The sequence below is a fragment of the Colletotrichum aenigma genome (genome assembly GCF_013390185.1).
Source record: "Colletotrichum aenigma strain Cg56 chromosome Unknown KSG_Cg56_contig05, whole genome shotgun sequence".
Taxonomy (NCBI): domain Eukaryota; kingdom Fungi; phylum Ascomycota; class Sordariomycetes; order Glomerellales; family Glomerellaceae; genus Colletotrichum; species Colletotrichum aenigma.
In genome coordinates, this window is record NW_023500911.1 from 3,887,463 (window position 1) to 3,910,694 (window position 23,232).

General features: G+C 43.8%; 5 protein-coding genes across 5 annotated transcripts; 4 read left to right on the forward strand and 1 right to left on the reverse strand.

Annotated features, from left to right (window-relative positions):
• Window positions 1-7,941: 7,941 nt before the first annotated feature.
• On the forward strand, window positions 7,942-8,786 carry priB-1 (Protein priB; the record flags this gene model as incomplete). The annotated part of the gene is made up of 4 exons (XM_037323934.1): window positions 7,942-8,056; window positions 8,117-8,258; window positions 8,320-8,626; window positions 8,694-8,786. 4 exons carry the CDS (start codon window positions 7,942-7,944, stop codon window positions 8,784-8,786), a joined length of 657 nt encoding a protein of 218 aa, XP_037178419.1.
• Window positions 8,787-9,290: 504 nt separating this feature from the next.
• CGCA056_v008688 (uncharacterized protein) lies at window positions 9,291-9,869 on the forward strand (the record flags this gene model as incomplete). The annotated part of the gene is made up of 2 exons (XM_037323935.1): window positions 9,291-9,437; window positions 9,501-9,869. The coding sequence occupies 2 exons, from the start codon at window positions 9,291-9,293 to the stop codon at window positions 9,867-9,869; spliced, it is 516 nt and encodes a 171-aa protein (XP_037178425.1).
• A 2,822-nt stretch (window positions 9,870-12,691) lies between these two features.
• CGCA056_v008689 (Bifunctional solanapyrone synthase) lies at window positions 12,692-14,375 on the forward strand (the record flags this gene model as incomplete). Its single annotated transcript, XM_037323936.1, has 4 exons — window positions 12,692-13,015; window positions 13,078-13,778; window positions 13,833-14,044; window positions 14,104-14,375. The coding sequence occupies 4 exons, from the start codon at window positions 12,692-12,694 to the stop codon at window positions 14,373-14,375; spliced, it is 1,509 nt and encodes a 502-aa protein (XP_037178424.1).
• Window positions 14,376-17,995: 3,620 nt separating this feature from the next.
• On the forward strand, window positions 17,996-18,334 carry CGCA056_v008690 (uncharacterized protein; the record flags this gene model as incomplete). The annotated part of the gene is made up of 1 exon (XM_037323937.1): window positions 17,996-18,334. The coding sequence occupies one exon, from the start codon at window positions 17,996-17,998 to the stop codon at window positions 18,332-18,334; it is 339 nt and encodes a 112-aa protein (XP_037178070.1).
• A 638-nt stretch (window positions 18,335-18,972) lies between these two features.
• Window positions 18,973-20,523, reverse strand: tpr (Thiol protease; the record flags this gene model as incomplete). The annotated part of the gene is made up of 1 exon (XM_037323938.1): window positions 18,973-20,523. The coding sequence occupies one exon, from the start codon at window positions 20,521-20,523 to the stop codon at window positions 18,973-18,975; it is 1,551 nt and encodes a 516-aa protein (XP_037178610.1).
• Between the last annotated feature and the right edge of the window lie 2,709 nt (window positions 20,524-23,232).

Here is a 23,232-nt window from a genome sequence, read left to right on the forward strand (position 1 = left end):
TTGGAGGGGTTAAAGGTGTCGAGCAGACGAACGACGGGTTGGTCCATGGCGTCGCTTGGCGATCCTTTGCCGATGGGGTGAGCAGTGCTGTCGGCTCCGGGTTCCCCGAGAGTACGCTGCTAAATATGCCGCGACGTGGGTCAGTCGCAACGGCTAGAACATGTCTTCACTGTTTGGTGAAACCAGCAACCATATTTCTTGATGGCTCGTCTCTATTCCAGACTTCTGGTTGACCTCGGCAACGTTCCACATTCTCGGGATGCGCCACGTTGGTTGGCCTCTGTTGAGCCACCTGCGCGGGGACCTTCATCAGGTGGCGTGTGCGAGATCATGGGATAGGTAACGAGATTCAAATACACGAGATCTTCTCAGGGCGCTTGGGTTTCTGCGTGTTTTGCCGACATCTGCCGGATTCTGCGGCATCGGCCGGGGTAACCGGGCCGGACTTGGATCCTGCTTCGCCGGCTCATGCCAGGCACAAATCATAATCTGCAGTACTGAGGGAGATGCCACAGACGATATAAATACGTCCAGATTGGCTCTCCGTAGTACATTGAGTAGGTACAAGAGCCTGGCTCGAGGTGCAATCTGTACAGCTGGAGAGGCCAACTCAACCTAGATCCGCCTCTCGACCCTGGTGTCAGGCAATCAAAGTCTCTTGCTTGGCATCTGATTTTTCATCTGTCTCTCTACATTGGTATATCGTACTGGGTGGAAGCTCTTACCACTTAGCTCAGGGTTATTGTTCCTGAAATACGAACTCTTCTTCTCGTTCGATATGAACATGACATCATGAACTTATTGGCCTGTCTCCCAGTCTTTGCAGGGGGCTCAACCGACCCATCTCGGCTCCGGCCGGCCTTCCTCGGGCCACATCCCCGCGTTGTCGTTCCCACTGTCAACCGCCTGCAGTCATTCAAAAAGCGGGCGCTGTGGGTCGCTTCCACCTTCTGACCCGAGGAATCTTTCGTTGCGAAAGTCTCGACTCGGTGTCGGCGATGAGCACCGATGTTGGGCCGTCTGAGCAGGCGACGACGAAATTCTGTGTTTAGGGGGGGGTTTTGTTTGTCCACTCTCCCGGTCATGATCATTTGTAATTCACGATGTTATTTGCCATTCAAACGGAATCCTAGCACTACCACAGTGTGCACGGAAAGCAGCATTCAGTTGTCTCAACAAGTACCCAATCCCAGTGATCTGACTTTGGGGCAAGTTTCCCACATAGCCGTCCTGAGTGCCAACTATGTTCGATATGGTGTTTTCTTGGATCACCGGCTTCATCTATGCATGTCAAAATTGGCTTTAACCCGACAAATTTCAAGAATTGATTGGGTTCAGCATACTGTCCTCTATCTGGGCCCTCCCGCACTTATGGAGGACGTGATCCTTGGCATTAGTCGGTTTAAAAGGTTTCAACATCAATTCACTACCTTATCTATTCTCATATGAGATGCTCATCATGTCGATAACATGTGCTTTTACTGATCACCCTCCCTAGGTCCGAATTTATGTGGCTGGACGCCATAGTCGAAAGAGACAAAGGCGCACGGCCACTTGATTTATGGTGCAATCGGATGTGTGCCCAGAGCCAGAAACCAGGGTTTTTCGATAATATAAGCATATATAATTTCCTTAATTATTAGCTTTTTAGGGCACTTTACTAAATCTAATAATACCCCCCTTATACTAGTACTAGCTTAACTTTATAAAACGTTACTTTATAAAACTTTAAATAAAATAGTATATATTGTAAGGGGCTGGCCCCTAGGCTTGTTCAACGTAGAGGTGCCGTCGATTGACTATTCTAAGCTGAAGAAGGAGGAAAGGACTTTACAGGGATAGGCGCCTAGCAGCAGTGATGCAGACCGGGGCTAGGCGGTGTGCTACAGCAGAATAGTGGACCCGGCGGAGCCGGATCTCGGTAGCTGCTCCGGCAAAGCCGGAGATCTCGGCCGGGCTCTAGCCCGTTACATATATTAAGAATAACTAGTATACTTTTAAGAGATTTTATTATTAAACTTAATATATTAAAAGATAAAGCTAATATTAAGATGTAAGTATTAAGGTAGACTTTATATATCTTTATTCTATATTAATTATATTCTAAGTATTAAAATAAATATTTTTTAATAGTTTATTAGTATTATTAATGTTATTATTATAGCTACAGCTATAGATATTATAGCTTTAATTAATAATATTATTAATAAACTTAGTTTTTAAGTAATTTAATATTTTAATAATATAGAATGAATATCTAAGTATACTATTTATTACTATATAGTAATTATAATAACTTCTATTAGATATTTTATATCTTAAAGAAAAACTTTATAAATATTATAGCTTAATTATAATATTATATCTTTATTAAAGATATTTAATATTAAAGCTTTAAATATAAGTTAATAATTGATTGATATATATTAAGTTAAAAAGTATATTAATAGTTATATAACTTTAAATAAATTTTAAGTAATATAAAGTATTATTTTAGAGATATGTTAATAAGTACTTACTAGCTTTACTAATTTCTATAATGAAGTTATTAAATAGCTAGATATTTTATACATATTACTTTAAATTAAACTAAAAGATATATATAACTACTTTATAAACTATATTAGAGTAATAAATAGAACTCTCTTACTTATTTTATACTGATATAGATAAAGAAGAAGTTTATTACTTATAAAAACTAACTATAATAAAATATGCTTTATATAATCTAATTTAATAGAATGTTTATATATATATTAATAAATATAAAAGGATCTATAAATAATATAATATTAAAGTACTAAGTATATGATTAATTATTTAACTTATTAATAAGTTAGTATTATTTTAAAGATATTAGATTTAATTATAAGAAACGTATCTTAATACTTTTCTTTAATATGAAATATTACTAAACTAAAATAAAATTATATATTAATATAATATTAATAATGGAGATATATAATATATCTTATACTAATAAAAAAATAAATATTAAGAATCTATTTAGTAATATAAAAAGGTAGTAACTTCTATTTAAAAACTACTTAATAAAGTACTTTTATAAAGATTAAATTAGAATGATATATATAGTAACTATAGTTTATAACTTTATTACTCTTAAATATTAAGATGATATACTTCTTAACTTCATACAAGATTAGTTATTAGAGATCATAAGAAAGTAAGTAAATAAAATAGTTAGTATAAAAACTTATAAAGTAGTATATTATAATATAGTAATCTAAATATAAGAAGCTTTTAAAATAAAGTAAACTTAAAAAAGGAGTAATAATAATAAGAATAATAATAATAATAATAATATAATTAAAGTAGTTATATAGTATAAAGATTATTTAATGAGAGAGGTTATTAATAATAATATTAACTTTAATATTAAAGTTAATATTAAAAGTAGAGAAAAAAGAGAGCTTTGTTTTTAATATAGTTAACTTAATAAAAAAAGCTAATAATTATAGAAAGAAATTATATATTATTTAATAACTAATAAGTAGATTAACAGTTAGTTTTTAAATATAATATTAAGCTTATTTAATTATAGTTTAGCTAAAACAACCTCCTTTTTATTAATTAACTTAATATTTAACTAAGTAAATACTTCTAATATATAAGCTCTAAAGTATTAAGTAATATATAATACTATATTAACTTTAATATAATACCTAAATAACGTTTAAAGATTATAGCTTACTATATTAGTATTGCTTAACTTTACTTTATAAAAAGTAGAGATTACTTCTTTAAATTAATTAATCTCTTATTTAATATACTTACTAAATTTATTAAATTAATAACTTTTCTCTTTATTTTATTTTCTTAAGTAGTATTAAACTAACTCTACTAATAAAGCTATAGTTAATAAGCTACTCTAATTTCTTCTACTTTATTCTTATTATTAAAAATAATCTTAATAATATTAATACTACTTATTTTAATAATAAACTAGCTGCAAAGGGCTAGCCTTTAGTTTATTTGACTTAGGGGTGCCTTAATTATAGTAATCTAAGCTAAAGAAGGGAAGCTTCCAGAATACTCTTTATATAGAGGAAAAATAGGTATAAGGCGCCTATTAAATAAACGTAGTCACTAGGAGCAGAATTCTTGGTAGTCTATAGTATTACTTAGATATAATAAATAGGTATAGCTTACAATATATATCTCCTCCTTCTAGCTTTTATATAAATATAGTTTTAGTATAAACTAAAAGTAATGAATACAAGCTAAAAATAAGCTTAGAATTTTATTAATTTAAACTACTAACTATACTATTATTTATGAATAAATAATATAATAGCAATAAAAACTTTTATTTTTTATTTATTCTTATTTTTCTTTTTCTCATTAATTTATATGACGTTAATAATAAGTTATTTAATTTATTATATTATTATTTAATTCATTTATTATTATTATACCTATATTTTTAATATATTCTTAGTCTACTTATCTTATAAACCAGTTAAATCTAAATTCTTATTAATTACTAATTTATATAGATCTAATTACTACTTATTTAGCTTCTATAAATAATACCTCCTATATATTATTACTTACCTTTTTCTTATTATTTTATTATAATCGACTTTATATAATGTTCTATTTCTAATTTTAATACAGAGATAAACTCTCTCTCTTTTATTAATATTAAAAACCTACTCTCTAATTAATCTAATTTTATTAGCTTCTCTAATAATAGGAAATCTATTTTTAAAGACTTTAACTTTAAGGATAACCCCCTCTATAACTTTATTTAATCCTTTTCTACTCGTTTTACTATATAAACGCTTATTTTTACATATTTCCTAGCTATTTATTTATTATTTTTCTAATATTATATTAAAGCCTTTATCAATATTATTTTATATTTAGTAATATCTCTTTAAATAAAACCCAAAGGCCTCCTTATAAGGTTTTTTATTTAAAATGTATAACTATTATAGCTAAAACTAAATGTTTTATTAATATTATAGCTTATTATAATACCTTTAAACAAGATATCTTATTTTATTATTTCTTTATAGTTATGAAACTAACTTTGTTTATAAATAATATCATTTCATTTATTTATTACTCTAATAAGTCTATTAAGTCTATTTATATAGATATAAGTTAAATATTACTTTCTTACTATTTTATCTCTATAAAGCTAATAATTTATTAAAATAATAAAGATATAGTTTATTATTATAAAAAGTTTATTTCTTTTAGCTATAACTATTAGCACAGGTATAAGCGTATTCAGGGGCGTGGTACATGCGCCTATGTAGTATAAGGTTATAGATGTGGTAATGTTATGATAAAAGGTAATATTTCTGAGCATTTATGAGCATTTAATTGTATAGATAAGAATAAGGGAACAGATGTATTGTGATGAGTCTGGTTGTTGTTGTTCGCAGGTTGCATCCTCTAGTAGGGAAAAGTGAGGGGAAAGATAACCTGAAACGTAACCTGCTAAACTGCTAATTACATAAGGTGCTTACGTAGCTATACGTATTACATAATCAATATTATAGTTATAAGTTATAATAAATCAAGTATTTTTATATAAGGTTTTGTACCTTAAACTTTACTGGTTTATTTTATATAGAATATTAAAGTAAGTTTAGCGTTATTATTATTCTTATATTATTATTATTATTATAAAAGAATGTTATATGTTAACATAATATATTTATTATAACTACCTCTTAACTTAAAAAGATTTAGAAAAAGCTTTAAATATTAAATAACATTTATTTCTTAAGTACTATTTAGCTTAAAGAGTAGTAATACTAATAGTAATGCTAATAGAGGTATTATAAAGTTTAATATTAATAACATTATAATATTACTAATTACTACTATTTATATTAACTTTATAACTAATTTATTTTTAGCTTATTATAAAATTGTTATATTATTAAGTTAATTATTAAGTTTATTAACTACTATATAAATTACTTCTAACACCTCTTTACTTATCAGCGCTATTTTTAAACTAATTACTTTTAGTTTAGTTAGCTTTATTTCCTATTTCCTATTTATTATATTATATAATTAGTAAAATAGGCGGTTAATAAAGCTTAGATATATAAAAAGCTAGCTTTTAGTTTATTTAACTTAGGGGTACTTTGATTATAACAATCTAAGCTAAAGAAAAAAAGTTTCTAGGATACTCCTTACATAGAGGAAAAATAGGTCTAGGGCGCTTATTAAGCGAATATAGTTACTAAAAGCAGAATTTTTAGTAGTCTGCAGTATCACTTAGACGTAATAAGTAGGCGTAGCCTATAACACTAGCTTATTAATACTTAATTAAGTTCTAAGACTTCATATTTATTAATAAATAAAAAGCCTTTTTTAATAGCTTATAAATAAAAGCTCTTAGTAATAAAGTCTTATTAAAAATCTTCTAATATATATATTATATGAAACTTATTATTATACTTAGTATTTAAATAGAAGAAGCTTTTAATTTTATACTATTTATATAATAATAACTTAAACTTATTAATAAAGGTTTTCTAAGTATGTCTTAACAGTTTTAAGAACTTTATTTATATTCATAATAAGATATTACTTATTATATAGTTAATATATAGGTTTTAATTCTTAAGTAAGTTCCCTTTATTAAGTTATTCTTAAATCCAAATAAAGAATAGTTATAAAACTTTATAAAACTAAGTATCTTTTATTATTAATAAAGAGTAGAAAGTATAATATTAATATAGTAGTAATAAAAATATCTTCATATCCTCTCTATTATTAAGGATCTCTATATTATTTTAAATACTATTACTTTCTTTATTATTAAAAAGAATATTTAGGATTATTATTATGGTAGCTATTATTTTTCTATTACTATTTAACTATAAAAGAAGATATAGGAGTTAATAAACCCTTTATCCCTTACTTTCTTCTATAAAGAATTTAATACTAATAAAAACCTTATATTAGTAAGCTATTTATAGTAGAATAATATATTAAGAAGGTAGTAAATTAACGCTTTAATCGCTAGTTATAGTAATATAAAGAGGTCTCTAAGATAGTAGCGGTAGGGGTCAAAAGTCCTGGTTTTTAGCTCTAGGCACACATCTAATTGCACCATTAAGCCCCGCGGTGATTTGATCTGAACCCCGCGATGAATCACACATCAACTACACGCAAAATTCCATCAATCGCAGTCTATTGCGGCTTGCACAACATTGCCCCTGTTTGAGCAATCTTATAGCCCAATGGGATCAGACGGTTTGGAACAGGAACCGACCGAGGAACAACAGCCGCCGCCACAGGCTTCGACTACCTCTGCACCAGAGAGGGAAGAACAGCACCTGCTTTCAAGAGGCTCTGGAAGTGACGGCGGCGTTCCTCCGGTCCATCCGACTGCATGCTTCAATTGCCGATCAGCAAGACAACGATGCGATCGTCACCTGCCTTGGTAAGTCGATTATTCATCTGTTCGCAGTCAAGATGGAATCAACCGCTGACATCATGAGGCAGTTCGCGATGTGCTTCTCAGGATCTAGCCTGCCGATATCTATCTGGCTCTCAAAGAGGTCGCAAGCACGGAAGTGTAAAGTACAAAGACTCCTTGCGAGAGTTAAATATTTCATTGGCTGATTTCGAGCCAGTAAGCCGGACACCGTGGAAAAGATACTCGCACGCATTAACGAGAGCCCCTTGCGTGCCCGGGTCATCGCTGCCCTCCTTCGCGAACACAGCGGACAGACATTTCTAACGACACCACCGATACCTTCAAGACCTCATCCTGCCCCTATCATTGTTGAAGATGCAGTCTCTAGTTGCATCCACGTTGCGACTGAATATCATGAGTCATTCCCTCACGACAATCACCGACAAAGCCTTGGCCGAGTTTTCACACCAAGCGATCAAAGCTGCGTGGTGTCACCTCATCATATTATGGCCGCAGCAGCAGCAGATATGACTGCTTCGCAATATGGGGGAGCTTCACCCCTTCTTGACCCAGATTTGACCGCACATTTCAGTCATGCTGAAACTCCAGACCCCATTTACAAACGCCTCGAAACATACTTCAGTAACAATTACTCGTCTGATATCTCCTGTGACATGACATTGCTGACAAGATGGTGGCCAGCACCTCCGATTACTTACCCTAAGGACTGGCAGATCTTGGCATCCCAGCCGATAGACAGCACTCTCAAACTAGAAGCCGATGCCTGCGACCCAATTACTGCCCGTTTGATTGACAAGGAGGATGTGGACCTGTACTGGAGTCTGTAAGTATGGCCCTTCTGGTGCTGCATCAGGGTTAGGACTGATCACGGTATTGGGTTCAAGCTTCTTCCAAATACGCAAGTCTTTCGTCGGCCTTCTAGACCCTTTACTCCACACCTCCGAATACGTCTACTCAATCTCGTTTACGCTGTTCTCAGTTGTTTGCGCGATGGGATGCGGCATCTCAGGTCGAGCAAGAGACCGGATTCTATACCCGACATTACTATCGATCGCCGAGGCCAACGTAAGATGGTCCATAGCCATGCCCGTCAGATCAGTGGAGCTGATTCAAGCCATCATCAACTTGAAATACTGGGTACCTCTTTGCGAAAGACATGCGGATGATCCTTACTGGCTTCAAGTCAGTTATGTAGGTAAATGATTGCAGCATCTGGCAACTGAGCACTGTCGCTGATTACTACCCGTGAATTCACTAGATCACACCATTGGCAAGAGAGATAGGCATCAACTCCCCTGATGCCGTTGCAAAGCTGGTGAACGCAGCCCAGCCAAACGCGACCATTGAGTGAAAGGAACGTCTCACGCGAAACTTTGAGAGAACTTGGATCTATGTTTTTCTTGCTGAGAAATCTTTTGGGATCACCACTGGCCGTTATCTCAGTGTTTCGTGGAGCGAGTTGCCCCAGTCCGTACCTGATTGGTGGCGAAAACCAATGACAAGTCCCACCGATCGTATGATCTGCGGTATTATAGAGATCAGAGGAAAGCTTGTGAGTAACTTGCTATTGCATACCTCCTAGATAGAGCGTCAGTGTCCGCTGACCAGTACCACAGTTGACAGCTTAGGAAAACATTCGCTCGTAGATAGAAGCCTTTCGGCCCTGTTGGGCTGGCACTCGGAAGCGTTCGAAATCCTCGAGACTACTCGGGATCTCCGATGTACCCCAGACGGCTCACCTTCGTCACAGTATCTTCCGATTCTCGATTTTTACGTGGGTCATTCACTATTGGTGCTCAGCGCAACTGCGTTGAAGGATGTGAGATCCCTTGACAAAACCGAAGCATCGACAGAGATGTCAATCGTCACTGAACGAACGTTCAAGGCTGCTTTGCGCGCGCTCAATGTCATTCTCTACGATGCAATTCTGCATGAAATGATTCTCGGAATCCAGAACAACATGTATATCATGATTGCTCACGCCATTACAGAGATAATTCAGGTAGTTCTTTCTTTCAGCCCATATGCTTCCCCTAGGGCTGACGTTGAATGAACTGCTTCTTAGGCCATCAAGCGCGGATGCATCGCATCCTCAGATGCAATTGAGGCTGCGACCAAAGTTCAGGCGACTTCGAGACGACTGGAGAAGCTAGGCCAACAACTACCTTCTTCGTCCCCGATCCATCTATATAAAGGCCTCGCTCGTGTTTTCGCAAGAGAACTGAGCAGGGGTATGAAGTCCAAAGAAAATGATTTCGCCCAAAATGAGGAAGAAAACACGGAGGAGCCTCCAGATTGGCTTAAAGCATTCGATGGAGGATCGTTGGACTCTGCCGCATGGCTGGACATGGGCTTTCTGAGCTCTGGGCAACCTCTTTCCGATCCTACTCACTTCACGGGCGCCGAAAGTCTCAACGGACTGTTATTTCCCTAGACCTCTGTGTCCCCCTGCACATGCTGAAAAGGGGCATTACACGCGAATGAGGGTGCCGTCTGTGGAAATCGACTTTCAGGACCGATAGACCTAGTTGCAAATGCTTAACACGACTTCATGAACCATTCTAGTGCAATTGAATCTCGTACGTTACACTACTAAACAACGGGCCGCAATTATGGGGAAGTCTCTACTCGTAATTATAACACTAAAGATAAGCTTTCGCCGTAAACTTTGAGTTCAAGTTACCTATGGATCTTAAACCTTATTTGCACCCAGCCCCCGACCACTCCCGTGGAACTAAAAATTGACTTGTATTGGCCTTAATTCTTTAGAGATATAACATAGAAATGGGAAATAACTTCGAGCGATTATTGACAAGTCGTGATTTGCTCAGGGAGGGTAGCTGCTTGTTGTGTAACTACATGGGCCGTTCACACTTAGGCTTTCCTCTTCATCGAAGCTGCAAGAAAAAGACGCATGTCTGATTAATGTTATTGAGACACCAATTGATGGAGTTTATCTCAATGGATGTGTTAGTGTGCCTGTTGCGCCGTGTATCAAGTATTCAGATTTGATGCAGGCACTCGAGGGAACTCTACGAAGCTTTCACAAGTCTCCATGATGCAAATACTTCAGTAAATTCCAAGAAAGAAAAGTAGCGCTGTGTTTCTTAACAACCTATCTGCTGTCTATCTCGGTTCTGTTGATTTCCCAGGCGATAGCGTCTCCAAAGAGCTTTGCCAGCTTCCGCGAAGTGGTGCCAAAGCCTAGATCATCGATCAGTACATCTCTTCAGTGGACGAAACGGATACGACGTTACCATTCATGACTGTTCTTCAATGAAAGGACTATTCGTGATACCCTGATTGTTCGACTTGGAGTTCTTGAGTGATAAATGGCGGTCGGTTATGATCGATAAAAAGCATAGTCCAGCCACTCGTGCATGTCGATGGTGTTCAAGTCAACTTCCGGGATGTCTAGGTCGGCAAGCATTTCGTGTAGCTTTTCGAGCCCGCTATGTTGTCGTTCTTCCCATACGCCAAGTCGTCGGCGCCGCCCCTCATCCAGAGCTCGCTTTGCCGCACCTTTCTGATGATGGCGCAGCACCCTGTCGAGAAGGCCGTTCAGAAGAGACAAAACAACACATGCGAGCCAGCCTTTGGCCGTGACGGAATTCGGCAGCAGGGTGCCACCAGTCGCGGCACCGATAGTGCCTCTGAGTCTCAGTTCGGACATGGCCGCGGGCCATGTGTGATTGGAGGCGGATGCCATAAGCCAGCAGCGCAGCGGCGAGGGCCGAGAAAACGATGAGCTGTGCAAGGATTATGTCACTCTGTCAAGAGCTCGATGCATGGGGGTCCAAAGAGGGTAAAAGGTCGGCGGCCAGGCCGCGAAGTCGGACCTACGATATGGTGGATTAGAGATGGCGGAGTACCGGGAGTGTCGGACAAAGGTTCAGCTTTCTGTGGAGGCTCTCAAAGTGTCCGACCGCCGGCCGGTGCGGCACGCGAACCATTGACGCTGTTCTACGGCTAGAGTCAAACTTTGATCCGATGAAACAGCGCTTGAATTCTATTACCTCCAACTGGCATGGATTTCTGCAAAGCTTTGGTCAATTGATCCGATGTTTCTGCACTCACTGATTGGTGGCGACAGGTCTCGAAGTCGGCTCGCCGCCCCGGACATCATCGGAGGCCGGTTAGGGCAGAAACAAGATGAGCGGTAGATCATTTATTGGAACTGAGTCAAACTACTTGTCAAGTGCAAGTTCCAGATCTGGTGCTGTAAAGCGTTCTGGAAGAATTCCGTATAGTTCCTTCTTCGGTTTTAGAGAGAGACGCGCATTCTATTCTAACTGTTACAACAATGCAGCAATACACGTAAAGCCGAAGCGACTGGTTGCCGCATTGACGTCCGTTTTGATCGCCAGCGGATCTTTGGGGATCTTTGGCGGACCAAGCCCCATCTGCTAAATACGAGTGCGAACAGTGCAATACGACGGAAATGCAGTGTGGCTGACTTGCCGAAGTGGCGCCGAGCCAGGACTACTCCGTTAGAAAATCTCTAGAAGGCGACACTATACGTCGTAAGGATTAGATCGCTAATGTGTAAACCCGCTTATTTCCTTCAATCGAATAGCCCTGTTCGTCTCAACGCTTGATGTTAGGATGGTAATGTGTCACTCCAATTTCCAAAGCACCCCGCATTGGGTAAAATGTGATAGCAAGCCGCATTAGAGACGCGGCTTCAGACGATAATCGCCTCGCCTCCGATGCCATTTGCGGGTTGGTGTTGTGGAAACAGTTCCCCAACCGTGGGCCACGTCGCCTTCCATGTATTCGCTTAGGTATGGAGCACCTGGAGATGCATGCTTAATCGTCATCAGGCTATGAACTATGTATGACTGCCGTGCGCTAGTGCAGGTTCGTGGATGGCAACGGAGGCCAAATGGAGGCTGTTGTGGACTGGTTCCGCCCATACTGGCGGTACCATCAATGCTATCGGTATATCCATTCAGGTAAGGCTGAGCAGTATTCGCCGAGATTTCACAACATACCGAGACCGATTGCGATTACAGATGGGTGATGATCTAGAGATGGGACTGATGGAGAAATCGGAATAGGGGCGCAGTGGTGTTGAGCAGCATCTTGGGGAGTAGAGGGTCGTACAGATGATCAGACAGGGGAAAACTTCATCTCTCACGATCATAGATAAATATCATCCTTTCTCTGTTTGTCTTCTCTCTAAACACTCACCATCCCATCTTCTTTCGTTCCAATCACATTTCATTCATTATTCCCAACCCCAGACCGCCGACCATGTTGTCTCCCCCAGTTCTTTCCGCCCTATTACTGGCCAGCTCTGCTGCAGCCGGAAGCTCGAAGTACGGGCGCCGTGACTTGTTGGTCACTGATAGCGTTAGAGCTGCCTGTGACCAGCTGAGTGCCATCGCATCCAACGCGACCCTCTTCCCCAATTCGACCGCCTACGAGACCCAGCGTATCAACGTCTGGGATAAGAGGGCCAACCTTTCTCCTGCGTGCATCTACATGCCAAGTACCGCGGAGGATGTTGCCAAGGCGGTTGAGATCTTCCACACCAACAAGGCCCCTTTTGCCGTCAAGGGAGGCGGTCACATGAATGTGGGTGCCCCTTTTAGCCCCGATTCTCCGGCCCTTCATCCACTAACGGAATGTGTCAACAGTACCCCGGATCCAACACGATCGACGACGGTATCCTTCTCGCCTTAAATGGACTGAACGCTCGCAAAGTCAACGCCGACGATAACAACATTGAGGTTGGACCTGGCAATAAGTGGGTGGATGTCTACCAGGAGTTGGCACCCTATGGAAAGTACGCCATCGGCGGTCGTCTCAAGACCATTGGTGTCCCCGGTCTCACCCTGATCGGTGGTGTCAGCTACTTTCTCAATAAGTATGGATTCTCCATGGACAACGTTCTGGGCTACGATGTGGTTCTCGGAAATGGCACCCAAGTCGTCGCCGACAACACCACTAACACTAAGCTCTTCTGGGCTCTCAAGGGTGGCGGCAGCAACTTCGGAATCGTGACCAAATTCACCTTGAAGACCTACGACATCCCTCTGGTAACCAGCACCTTGCAGGTCTTCCCCCAGGATGCCATCCCCGATTTCATCAAGGCCGCCTGCGACATGGTCCTTTCTGAGGATGGAAGCGTCGGTGCCGGAGCTGTTATCAATATGAACTACAACATGACCACCAAGGAGACCAACCCCCAGGTGTTTGGTCTTCAGGAGACTACCGAGTCGCCCCCTTCCCGTTTTGCCAACTTCACCGCGATCCCTAACGCTATCACTCGCGTCCACAATGTGACCAAACCCATCTACTGGCACGCCCAGATGGAATCTCCTAACCAGATGTTCCGGTAAGCTTTGGGCGTTTATGATCCTTAGTAGCAGTAGCTGACCTATCTTGCCAGCATTCAGTTCGCTCACCAAACCATCAAGCCCGATGCCGACCGACTCTACGAGATCTACCAGTCGTGGGTCGAAGCCATCCAGGATGTTGCTGATGTCGAAGGCCTTCGCCCTACTTACATCTTGAACTTGCTTCCCGCATCCGCCTTGACTCCCTCCAAGACCAACGGTGTTGGCAACACCTTCGGTCTTGAAAATGATCAGCCCTACATCTGTATGTGCCATAGTCCGGATCTCAGGCTCTCGTCGTTCTCAACTAACACACCATTGCAGGGTGGCAGTTCACCACTTCTTGGGCTCGCGCCGAGGACGATCTCCGAATGACTGCTTGGCACGAGTCTCTTCTCGCCCACCACCACGAGATCAATAAGGCCAAGGGTCTCGCTACCGAGTTCATCTACATGGGTGACGCTGGCGAGTTCCAGAAGCCGCTTCCTCAGTATGGCGCTGCCAATGTCGAGAGAATGAGGTCCGTCCGTGACCAGTACGACCCTGACTTGACCTTCACCAAGCTCAACTGGGGTGGCTTCAAGCTTGGATACTGAGCATAGATTTACGATGCCCAATTCTCGGTGGCTTCGCAGCTGAACCCACTGCATCTGTATCAACATCTTTACCTTCTCTTCTTCTTTTACGTAGATGAATACACTTATTTGAGGCTTATCTCATAATGTTGCTTCTTAGTGGCTATCTCGTGCCTGCATTCTGACAACCCTCTAATTACATGACCTCCTCGCATTGACTGACCTTTTGTCTCCTTATTCCATTCCGAAAACAGCTTCTTCTTTCACGCTAGCGGTCAAGTAATTGAAGTCGTTGACCAAACACTCTCCAATGAGTTTGCACCTCTCAAACCGTATTCCTCTCAGAAACGCACGAACTTCGAAGGGCGACTTCGAAGAAACTCCGAAAATGTCTGAATAATAGCCGGATGCTTCTCCCAAACGCCGAATGACGAATGGCACTCGTGCTCCTCGAAAAGAGACGACGAGATCTCCTATACAGGATCCAGGTGGCAAAATCACCCTGCAGCTATCGTCATGAGTCACATTGTTGTCGAATGTACCTATTCTTTTCCTTTCCACTGCTGAGGACTTGTCGGTAATGAAATTTACGTGGCCGCCAACGTCGTTGGACCAAGCTGTCCTGCCGGACCCGCTTGTCGTCTTCCTACCACGATCGAATAATTGACCTTCACTTGGGTCACGCCCCAAGTCGGGGTCATCATTCAGAAGACACCAGTCTTCCTCTTCAACCGGAATTTGTAACATATCCGGGTCTTCGTGGGCCTTCTGCCAGTTGCCAATGTGCTTCTGCATGAGAAAGCATCTCCATCGAGAGATGATTTCCCGTCGCATCTCCCCGGGGTCGTCTTGTAGTCGGTCCCTAATCTTTTGGAACGACGCTTCATCCACATCTCGAAGTGTTATCCAAGGTCCGAGGAAATTGACCTGGCCTAAGCATGAACCAATCACGTCGAGATGGGAATCATTGGTGCCTGCCCATCTCATGCTGTCTCTTGCAATTTCTCTCCGTTTTGCTTCGGCTTCTTCTGTCTCTATATCTAGAGAGCTTAAGATGGTAGGTCCAATGAAACCTGACGACGGCAAGTCTGGGAACATCGGACTAAGCCTCTCATTGGTACCAGCCTGAACTTCTCTGATGTCAAAGGTATTCAGCTTGACTTGTTGCGAATGCTGCCAGCTTTTATGCCTTTTGATCATCTCGACGCCCATCTTACGCCTCAGGTCTTCGATTCTTCGTGCCGCTTCACTCCAATTCCAATCCGGAACCCAAGATGGAGCCACCCATAGGGGGAGGCAAAGAATGGTTGGAAACGGACAAAGTGGTTGAAATGACTGAGCATGTCAAAGCTCTCACTGGTGGTCATCACAAACCTTGCCAGATCCGCATACACTTGACCTGGTGGCTTGCTGTAGTCAACAGCCAGCTTCTTGTCGTCTAGATTGATTTTTGCGGATATTCCCAGAAGCGCAAATACCTTGTCCCGGGGATCCGATGCCTCAAGCTGACACGCTCTCATGAGCATTTCGGTTATATCGTCACTTGGTGCCCTATGATAGGCAACTTGGGAATACCACCGGGGTCGGAGATGGCAAAGGTCGTGACTGGCCTGGTAGGCGCATCGAGCCTGAAACATATCCTGGACTATGTCGATTCTCTCTCTTGACTGCATCGTCAGGTCGTACTGTCTGTAGTGACCTGAGTAAAGAAGGAGCGACTTGCAAAAGTCGTCCCATGGAACCCCACGGCGGCCGCACTGAACTGACACGAGCTTCGAAACAACCACTTCCTGGAGGACCCACACCCTTGAGAACCATGTGTATGATAGAACAGATGCCTCAACATCTTGTATAGTGCCCTTGAAGGTTGTCAGGCTATTCTCAAGTCGAGCGGGCCGATCAAAATCTTTGTTGCCATCGTTGTCAAGAGCCCACTCGCTGTTTCTTTCCAAAAAGTTCCAAGCGCAGTGACTTGTAGCTCTCCCATTGTCGTTACCAAGATAGATTATCGTTTCACTGGATGAGGCGTATATATCCCGCATCTGCTGAACTTGATGGTTGCGCTCATTCACATTGAGCTGGTCGATGCAAATAGCATCTGCCCAGACTCGAATAGGCTTGTCTCTTCGGCGTATGTGACGGAGTGCATCGGAAATATTGCGGCCGATTGGCAACTGTTGGCCATTGATTTTAGCCGTACCACCATTTGTCTTCCGACCCCAGACGTATGAGAGAGTGACATATGACGTATGTTCGTCTTCGCAATCGGAAAGTCGTGTTGATACCAGGTTTCCCTGTAGTTCGGCATCAATCCTATCTGCAGGGAGCAAAACTAGAATCCTGATTGAGTCCGAATGTGGCAGTGGGAAGTAGATATCAGGAATGGTTGTAAACCGTGCTTCTGCCATACTAGATGTCACAGGCAAGGGCACCGGAGAAGTGATCGATTTGAGTTGTCTTGTGAGACCCTTTCTCAGCCCAGCACACTGGTGGCTGAATTCGAAGGACTGCCAGTCGAAAAGTCACTTTTTGCACACATCGTGATCGCAACCCAAAGACACCTTGGCACATTGGAGGCGGGGAATTGAAAACAGCCTGCCATCCACAGTGGATCAAGCTGCTGCAATTGGGATCGGGGACTGCGAGACTGGGCACTTGTATCGCAATAGTGTTTTCCATTGATTGGGCAGAGGGTGAGAAAATAGCGCGGATCCTCGCTGTGGCAGCTTTGGTGATGTAGATCCCTCCAAAGGATTGATCTGCCTTGGCAACTTGAGTGGCTGTTTAATTCACAGCCATCCCACAGCCACCCAATAACTGAATGGATAATCGCCCGGCAAGTATCACCAGGTCATTTGTATTCAATTTGCACAATTTCATGATCTCTAACTCATACTATAATATTCTAATCACTGCGAGCTATTGACGGTGAGCAACAAAGGTATGCGTTGCACACCTTTCCGAATCGCGTGATGGAATGAAGATATCTGAATATTGTGGCCCTTAAAATACAATCTGCCGCAATAATTATAAAATATATGCTGCTAATAGCTGAGTCCAGGCAGTCATCATCTCATGACGCAGCCGCTAGGCAGCAACAAAGTCTCAAAAGGGCTATGCCAACGCAAGACTGTCTCATTTGCGTGGTGAGGCGGCAAATTGTACCCTGCAGGTATGCTGTCACACTGTGGCACAGGTCACAATTCCTCGTGAATCCTACACTTTCTTGGGTCTACGCGCCTTTTGCCAGAAATTTCGCCTTTCGCTTAATCCGCCGCAACGCTGTCATAGAGCCGAAGTGGGCGATTTGCCAAGGATTGAAATGAGAATAATTATCTGAGTCTCCCGGCTACAGTGAGACTAAATGATCGTATTCTGGCAAAACCTAGGCCTCGCTCTTTTCAGTTCTCTAAGCTAAGTCCATAACCTTACTCGACGTTCCTACCACCGCCTCCCCACAGCAGGTTCTCTAGTCTCTATCTCCTTTTCTTCACCAACACATTGCCATGGAGATCAGCCACGTGTTCCAACGTGACAGCGACTTCGATCGAGAATACGAGTCTGGCAAAACGGCCACTCAAGTCATTGGTGGAGGGATCATTGCTGTCATTGTCATTGTCATCGTGTTATTCATCTCGTCTATGATAGCCGCCTGTTGCGTATGCAGCAGGCGGAAAGAAAGAAGACGCCAGCACGACTTGGAGATGAGAAAATATATGGGCGAAGACCGATCAAGCACTGCGTCCAACGATGTACATCCAGCTGGAGCAGGCGCTTCCTCCACACCACCCTATGGCCAAGGGACTTATCCCAGCCATGGATATGCCTACAACAACAATACCGGCTACAGCTACAGCAAGAATAACGGAAACACATCGAATGATGATAATGGAATGCCTCCGGCATATACAGCCAGAGATGGGGGCTCGACCCATGGAAACAATACGCAGTCAGGTGGAGGGATTGGTACAGCATTGTAGCAGGCGGGTTCAGTCAAACTCTAGCAGTCATTTGTTTAGTGAAACGCGGACAGAAGGAAACTTGTTTAGCCTTTAAAATACCTCTCAGTTAATTGTCCTCCCGCCAAATGTACACAATGCCCGACCACAGATTCTTCCTTGATGCAGTGGCTCTCGGTCGGACAGGCCCTAATACTTAGACAATAATGTATCTTTTTCCGGTGCTTGTTTAATTCATTCCATGACAGTACTACCGTTTTCCACTGCTTATCGCTTGTGAGGATGTGCACTATTGAAGGTTCGGCGATTGGTGACACAAGGTCAACGTGACAATCGGCCCAGGATGCACAAGAGACACTGCGGATACAAGACAAATCGTCGAGGCAACTGAGATTGCATTGCTATAGTGGAAATAGACCTAAACCGACTTTTCATTCTGCCTTTTGATTTTCCATGATTTGCCATTCCACCGCCAACTTTTCCTGGGGCGCAGCGACACAACTTTTTCCCAGGCTCAGAAAGAGTGAGCCCGCAAAGTGCTGCAGGATTGAAGCAGAAGGAGAACACGAGACAAAATCATACTCCAGACCGCAGTTGCCATTAACGACAGCCCACCCCCTCCTTGCAAAATAAGTGACCGGTCACTTATTTTGCAACGTTTACTTGGCAACACCGATGTGCGAGAAGCACTTCTTGAAAGAGTCGGCCTCAAGAGCGAACAGACCGCCGTGGTCAAGGAGAGTGGCGGGGTTCCAGATCTCGGGGTCGAGGCGGCCAAGGAGACCGGTGTAGCTGGTGAGACCCTGGGGCTCGGTGACACCCCACGGGTTGCGGAGGACGATGTACTGCTTGTCGCCGATGACGCAGTATCCGAGGACGGAGTAGGCGTGGTTGGCAACGATGTTGGCACCGTGGAACTCGCGGCCGGTGGCGTAGGTGAAGGCCGTCATGGGGTTGATGGTCTTGTTGTTCAAGCTGTTGGAACGAACCAGGCCCAAGAGGGTGTGGGCAGAGTGGTTGTTGCACTCGTAGTAGTGGGGAGTGCGGCCATTGATCTGAGCCATAGCCTTGATGGGGTCACCGCAGTGGGTCTGGGTAATATCAGGCTGCTCGGAGTTGGTGCCAGTGATCCACTTGGCAAAGGCCTTCTCGTAGAGCGAGGGCCAGATATCAGCACCGTCGCTGGAGCGGCAGTACAAGGGCTCGTTGTCGGAGTTGTTGATGGGGATCTCGTAGTTGACCTCAACAGTCTCGGTGCGGTTGTTCTGCTTGCCTCCCTTGTCGTGGAACTTGATGGACAAGAAGCGCTTCTTCTCGTTGCCGTGGGTGTGGACGCGGGTGGCGCGGTTGATGGCGCAGGGGTCGGCCCAGAAGACGGAGAAGAGGGCAGAGACAAACCAGGAGTTGCTGGAGCAGCCCTGAGTGGGGTCGTCGAAGTTGCGGAGGGTCTCGCGGCGGTCACCAACGCGGAACATGGTGATGTCGGAAATCAGGCGCTTATTGACCTGCTGGAAGAAGTAGTCGTACATGTCGCGCCATGAGGCGTTGGGTGGTTGCCAGCGACCCTTCTCGCGCATTCTGAAGGGAGTGACCAACTCGTTGATGGACATGGTTACCTCGCGGTTGGAAACGGTGCGGGCGAGCTCATGGGCGTGGAGAACCAGGCGAAGCTTGCCGTTCTGCATGCGAGCAACCTTGACCTTGGTCTCCTTGATGTCCTTGAGACCAATCTTCTCGAGGTCGTCCAGGCGGCGGACACCAGAGAAGTCGGGGGTCTGGAGATCACGCTCGTTGAGGATCTTCATGTCCTTCTCGTCGTACATCTCGGCCTTGCGCTCCTTCTCGTTGAGCTTCATGCCAGCGTACAAGACGGACTTGTGGCGCATGTCGAAGAGCTCGTCGTAGTCGGTCTGGAGCACATTCTGGAGGATCTGGGCAGCGGCCATGGACTCGCGGTCGATCTTGCGGCCGATGAGAGCCTCAGCGAGGGCGTACGGGTTGACGGCACCAACGCAGGGGTTCTTGGGGGGAGAGTCGGGGCGGGGCTCCTTGCTGAGGTCGTGATCCTTGCTCATGTCGACGAGGTCCTCGTACTCGTCGATGTTGCTCTGGCTCGAGGAGCCGGGCTGGCTCTCGATCTTGTGTCCAAGGATCGCCTCAACGAGGGCGAGGACATTGCTGTCTCTTTCGGTGTTGCGAATGTCACCCATTTTGAAGTTAAAAGTTATGTAGAGTATGTTGTGATAAGTTGATGAGATGTTGTGCTTGATGCTGTTGTAAACTGAAGACTAGAGCTGAGATCCTGCTGAGTATCAGAAAGTCAGCTGAAGGACGGGGTGTTCGTCAAGGTTATATACTCTTCTTGAACTGCTTTTCGACCGCACTTTCTCAGCCTACCTACTTTTCAGACTTCGGCCCTGCAAGCCTGCAAGGTGAATCATGAATGCGCAAACCCCAACTCAAACAGTGTTTTGCGTGTTCTCTATCGGTGCGAAGGTTTTCGCATGGTATACTGCGGAGAAAGTCGAGGTGAGATTCGGAAAACAGGCGCCGAGACTTTCCATTGCCGGACTCCTCGTACTACACCACAATGTCTTCATCGTCGTATGCAATCTCGTAACATCAGCGAACTACTGGTCTGAGTGTCAGGTAGTATTTGCCAATCAGATGCTCAGACATGAGCTGTGTTTTCACATGTGAGTACTACATCGTAAGCAGGCTCTCCACAGATGTTGAAGCAGAATTAGCGCTAGATGAAGTCAAAGGCTTACGAGAATTTGTGCCTAATTGTCCGTGAGGGGGTGTCTGGGTTTGCTTTCAGCACGAACTAGAGCTCGCAGGCAGCGTGACGACTGGTGATGTAGGTTTTGATGAAACCCCGAGGAGGAGAAATTCACACAGCTCGCCGACGAAGCGGGGCTCTCAGATGTTGAGGAGTCCATCTCAGGAAGATGCTTGGATGCAGCTTCCCCGCGCTGATGTGAGAAAGTGATAAGAACGTACGTGTGGAGTTACTATGAGGCTGAGATGCAGTCCCAACAAACTCAACTCTGCAGCTACGAAGGCTGATCTACGATGCAGGGGTCTCGCAAGGACGGCAACATCGGAAGAAGCATGGGGAGCTGGTCCGGTTTGAGGTGACAACCGAGCTAGCCTCAAAACGTCAGCCGAGTGTCAGGTCTATGACATTGAAGTAGGGTGCCACCGATGCTACCGATGAAAAGCAAACTTCGAACCCACGTGGCTGAACGGACCTTCGTGGCGTCAAGCTCTGTCTCCCAATCCTAGCCATGTTGCAACAACATATCAACAACGACCACCGTTTCTATTTGACTTTCACAAACCCCTCACTCGTGCATTGAATCTCCAAATCCCCATTGGGTTTGCTGTTGCTGCAGCTCTAACGTAGCAAACGCACTTAGATGTAACGGCCGTGTCTTTTCACCTCGACTAGCTTTTCGAGCTGACGTTCCCCTCAAACAACCGACGGTAAGCGACGTGGAGAATGTAAGTGAAGCGGAAAGCACGCTTTGATTTCATCACGAAGATGCAAGGCAAGGCTTTCAAGGTTGCTTCGAAGGTTGCGGGGTACTGGCAAGGCGCGCGGGGTATGTGAAGTCTAAGAACACGAGGCTATGCGCGGCATTCTGATAGCCTCCAGACGATTTTGACATATGTGACGCTTGGAGCCAAAGACGGCCAACGAGGGCCAGATTCAGGTCCACGATGATGATGGTGGCGGCCGCCATTTCCCCGCAATTGTTCGGCAGCCGGCAATCTTGATCTCTCCCCTTGAGGCAGTTCGTATGTCCGACAGCTTACATGAAGTTTCAATGGCTGTAGCTTGTGAATGTTTGCTATGTAATCACGCAGCAGCTTGGTCCCTGAGTGCGTCTGCATGCGCACAAACGCGGGGCTGAACCCAAGCGTGGTGAGGCAGGCGTGCGTGGCTCTGAAGGAATATGGGGCATTGATGGCCGTTCGCCGACAGGAAGATTAGATATGCAGCACGGTCTAACCAAAGGTCCAAGTCAAGATCCTCCCCCCGCTGTGAAAGTCAGGACGATGTCTCAAGAGGCTGTCGGGCCGGGCGGGGAGAGCGGCCCGAGCCCGGTAGGGCGGACCCCGCCCGGCCTGAGTGGGGATTCGAGTGGGAATCGTGGCCGCCCAGCCGGCCGGGTCCAACCGAGAGCCTCAGAAAAGTCCATGTTTAAACGTGTGTCTGCTTGTATCACTGCAAATTTAATTATACGAACTCGAAGACTCGGGTTCCTCGCCTGCAATTTGGTGTCCACTCAAGCCTGAAACGTTGCCCATGCATTCAACTTGGCATCAAACGCTGAGCCTCGATGCATCTTTGTCTTTGAGATTTGCGAAAGCGACGACAGCTAGCGAAGAGCTTTGGCATTTGAGATCTGCGGGAAATCGATCTCCTTTTCCGTGCCTGAGATCTATCTTGGGGACCGCTAGCTTGGGCCCATTCACGGGGCGATTTGCGCCCGTTGCTATCAACTCACTGAGCATAGAGTGGTCTGTTCCGCGCGTGAGCTCAGGGCATGGACTTGTCTCGACCATTGAAGGAAGTGAACCACAAAACAAATCGACCGACGTCCAGACTTCTTTACTTGACTGGTGTATCTGCGTCTCTAGTAATGCCGTTGCTTTTGAAGCGATGGCAGAGCATGATCATTTGCTTGCCTAGCCCATACTTCTTCCAACATCGACCGAGATTGAGAGTTGTTTTCAACTCCCTTGGTCTAAGCTCATTCAGTGGCTATGCAAACCTACGCTCGACAAGCGAGATGCCTGGACTCTGTGTTTCGAGCAGCAAAAAACTAGTTTCCACAGAGTCTAGCTCGTCCGAGTTGGCATAACAGCTAGAAAACCAATGTCTTATCTTACACATTTCGCTCTAACCT